We start from the raw sequence: 3,691 nt of genomic DNA, 5'->3' as shown, positions 1-3,691 counted from the left end.
ATGAAGGTTTCTTAGAAAATACTTTAGTGGATTTCTTTTCATTTACCTGTTCAAACAGTTACTATTCTTAGCTTTTGATCATTTCTGGAATTTAGAATCTTCCATACAGATATTTTTGCAAAGAAAAAAAAAAACTTTTTTGCATTTTCTTTGTCCTTTTCATGACTTGTCGTTTAAAATATTATTTTAAAGAGCTGTTGATCCCGCGTAGTTGACAAAATCATACCATAACTTAGCAACCACCTTCTCTTAATTTCCATGTATTTTCTTCTGGGGTCAATTCTTGATTTGCCTTTTCTTTCCCAGCTATATCTCCACAATCTTTTTCCTAAAAATAGCATTGTGGCGGGGTTGTAGAAATAAATGGAGAATCCATCGGAGTGGGGCGGAGGTAGAGGGAAGAGGGTGGTGGTGATAGGCGGAGGAGTGGCTGGTTCCCTCATTGCCAAGTCCCTTCAGTTCGACGCAGATTTAACCCTTATTGATCCGTAAGCTCGTCTCCCTTTTCAATTAATTAGCAGTGTTCACCATTTAATATGTGGAGACTTATATGTGATTATTTCAAAGAATTATTATGCACATCAAGATGAGTGGTAAATTAAGTGATAAATTTATGTACGAAATATATATGTTTTGCATTCATTGGTTTTGATGTAAATAGTAATAAGCTTTTGCTATGGAAATGCATTGTCTTGACTTGGTTGACTTGTTACTTAATGTTATAGTTATTGTTTTTTTTCCTCAACTTTTCAGCTCTGTTTATTGATAATGTTTGTTTGATTACAGTCATGATATGCCCATGGGTAGGTTTAGATAAATTCAGATGCAATGTCAAAATAAAAATTGGCTAATTTTAGAAACCAAAGATGGGAATACATTTCTTTAAAACCATGTTCAGAATTAAACCCTAAACCCAATTTGCCTTTCACTTTCTAAAGGAAATTAAACTCTTTCCTGTGTACAGTGTTATGTATATCAATTTAGTTTCAATGTGTATTAATGGGTGGCAAAATTACATGTTAACAGGAAGGACTATTTTGAGATACCATGGGCAAGCTTAAGAGGAATGGTAGAGCCTTCTTTTGCTGAGAGATCAGTGATTCACCACAAAGATTACCTCGCCAATGGCCGTCTTATAGTGTCCAAAGTCACTAATATCACCAACAAAGAAGTCTTGACTGCAGACGGACGTCAAGTTGCCTATGACTATCTTGTTGTAGCCACGGGTCACTATGATCCCCTACCCATAACTAGAACTGATAGACTGGAAGAGTATGAATTTGTTATTTGGATCCTCATCCTTAAGTCATTAGATACATCTTCTCTGCTTTTCAACGAGCAAAGTGTATGTACTTTTACCTTAGCAAGCTATGCTGGAACCAGATAATTGTATGACAAGTTTATTTATTAGCTATGTTGCTTCTCCAAAAATGCTACCGCGTTGGTGTTGGATTCTCCCAAAATTATGCCTTTTTGGAGGATTTCAGCATGGGTGTAGCGACATTTTTGGAGGATATGAGCAATGTAGTTTCTAATGCTGTTCTACTAGAAAATGAGGATGTCGAGATTTCCTAGTGATTAAATGTTTACGTGATCATTCTCCTTCATAACTATTAGAGATATTTCATAAAACAATGCACATGCCAGGTTAAACCAGGGGCCAAACCCAGTCACTTTTGCTTAAACATTATATCTGTACTAGAAAATTAATTAAATATGTACAAATATTTAATTGCGAACCCAGTAACTAAAAGGAGTTATGAGTTCTGTGTCAAATTCAGAATCCATAAATTCAAATCCTCACTTCGCCTTTGGGTCAAACATTACTTGATATTAATTACTAGTCAAGAATGTGCGAGGGTCGACTGATTTTAGTTTCTTTCCTGTTGCAGAAAATGAGAAGATAAAAGCAGCTGACTCTATATTGATTGTTGGTGGTGGCCCTGTTGGGGTTGAGCTAGCAGCAGAAATCGCTGTCGACTTTCCAGAGAAGAAGGTAACGTTGGTGCACAATGGATCCAGGTTACTAGAGTTCATTGGATCAAAAGCTGCTGATAAGACATTAGAATGGTTGAAATCCAAGAATGTGGAAGTGAAATTGATGCAATCTGTAGATTTGAGTGATACCTCAGATGGAAACAAAACATATTTTACTTCATCTGGAGAAACTATCAAAGCAGATTGCCATTTTCTTTGCACAGGAAAACCACCGGCTTCAGAATGGTTACGGGAAACGTATTTGAAGGACCGAATGGATAACTTTGGAAGGTTAAAGGTTGATGAAAACCTTAGAGTCAAGGGTCACAGAAACATATTTGCCGTTGGAGATATAACCGATATTAAGGTAAGCACTGAATAATAGCATATCTCTTATTTCTTAAAACTTTTTTCCTTTGTAGCTGTAAATATACAGATGCGAAAACATCCAGTCACGTGAAGAAAAACTTGAATATGTGGTTGCACTGAGCTAGCATATGTGAAGTGTGACCGATTTTTGAGTTTTGTTGTAACAGCAGCTACTGTTAAAAAATATATATGTCGATATTGATAACAGAACAGTACTCAGAGCTTGGAACTGACAATTAGTACTTGAAATTTCCGAGAAGTATTCTTCTATTATTGAATTGAATTCTTACGCTTCTAATTCGCTAACCAGGAACTTAAACAAGGATATTCAGCTCAGAAACATGCTGTAGTGGCTACGAAGAACTTGAAACTGTTGATGAGTGGAGGAAAGGAGAGCAAACTTGCAACTTATGAGCCTAAGTCACCTAAGATTATTGTTTCATTGGGAAGGCAAGATGCAGTGGCTCAATTCTCATTCACAACAATCATTGGATTAGTTCCAGGGATGATCAAGTCAAAAGATTTATTCGTGGGGAAAACGAGGAAGAAAATGGGGCTTCCCCCAAAGTAATATTGTTCATTCATGAGATTCAGATCATTCTGACTATAAGAAAATGTTGCCTTTTTTTTTTTTTTTTTTCATGGCCAATTCTTCTACTACATTTTGCAGTAGAATGTGCATAATAGTTCAATTTTTTGTCTGGCTCTGCTATAAATATGTAATATCTGTTGTAGTTAGGAGTATAAGATGTAGTAATCCTTCCTTACCTTGGCTTGTTATTTTCTATTAGATGTGTGGAAGTTGCATTGATTTGTAAACTGTACCTGTGAATTATAGTTTTATTTTTTGAAGAACTTTACTCTTACCATGTTCTAGAGAGGAAGCTAAGCCAAGTTATTGCCGTGATTCTTTAAAAAAAGAAAACAGGAAAAGGAAAAAAGAAAAAGTTTTTGGTTTTCTTTTGTACTAAACTCAATTTCAAAATTTCAGTTTTCACGAATCAAACTATCATAATTTTATGTTGTTTGATAATATCTTTGAAAATGTTATATTACTACGGCTTTTCAGTGTTCTTGTTTTTCAAGAGCTCAGGTAATAATTGTATGGATTTACTTTAAATCATTATACTCAATCTGAATCAGATTACAAAATCATATATGCTCCTTCAATGTTGAAAATAGAGTAGAAATTAAGCATCTTCGAATTATTTTCAAATGGTTAAATGGCATGGCAGGAATGAAATGCATCAAAATGTTTAATATATATGACAACACATTCATATCCTACTATATACATGTATCATCAATCAGCTTGATTACTAATTTATTATCACAGAGGTTAGAG

General features: G+C 34.8%; 1 protein-coding gene across 1 annotated transcript; it reads left to right on the top strand.

The window, feature by feature from the left end:
* Nucleotides 1-221: 221 nt before the first annotated feature.
* LOC107827516 (uncharacterized) lies at nt 222-3,235 on the top strand. The gene is made up of 5 exons (XM_075221902.1): nt 222-488; nt 1,027-1,282; nt 1,860; nt 1,893-2,344; nt 2,657-3,235. The coding sequence occupies exons 1-5, from the start codon at nt 364-366 to the stop codon at nt 2,915-2,917; spliced, it is 1,095 nt and encodes a 364-aa protein (XP_075078003.1). The 5' UTR covers nt 222-363; the 3' UTR covers nt 2,918-3,235.
* The last annotated feature ends 456 nt before the right edge of the window (nt 3,236-3,691 follow it).

This window comes from Nicotiana tabacum, chromosome 9 (assembly GCF_000715075.1).
Source record: "Nicotiana tabacum cultivar K326 chromosome 9, ASM71507v2, whole genome shotgun sequence".
Classification (NCBI taxonomy): domain Eukaryota; kingdom Viridiplantae; phylum Streptophyta; class Magnoliopsida; order Solanales; family Solanaceae; genus Nicotiana; species Nicotiana tabacum.
This window is presented reverse-complemented; position numbering and strand designations above follow the sequence as displayed.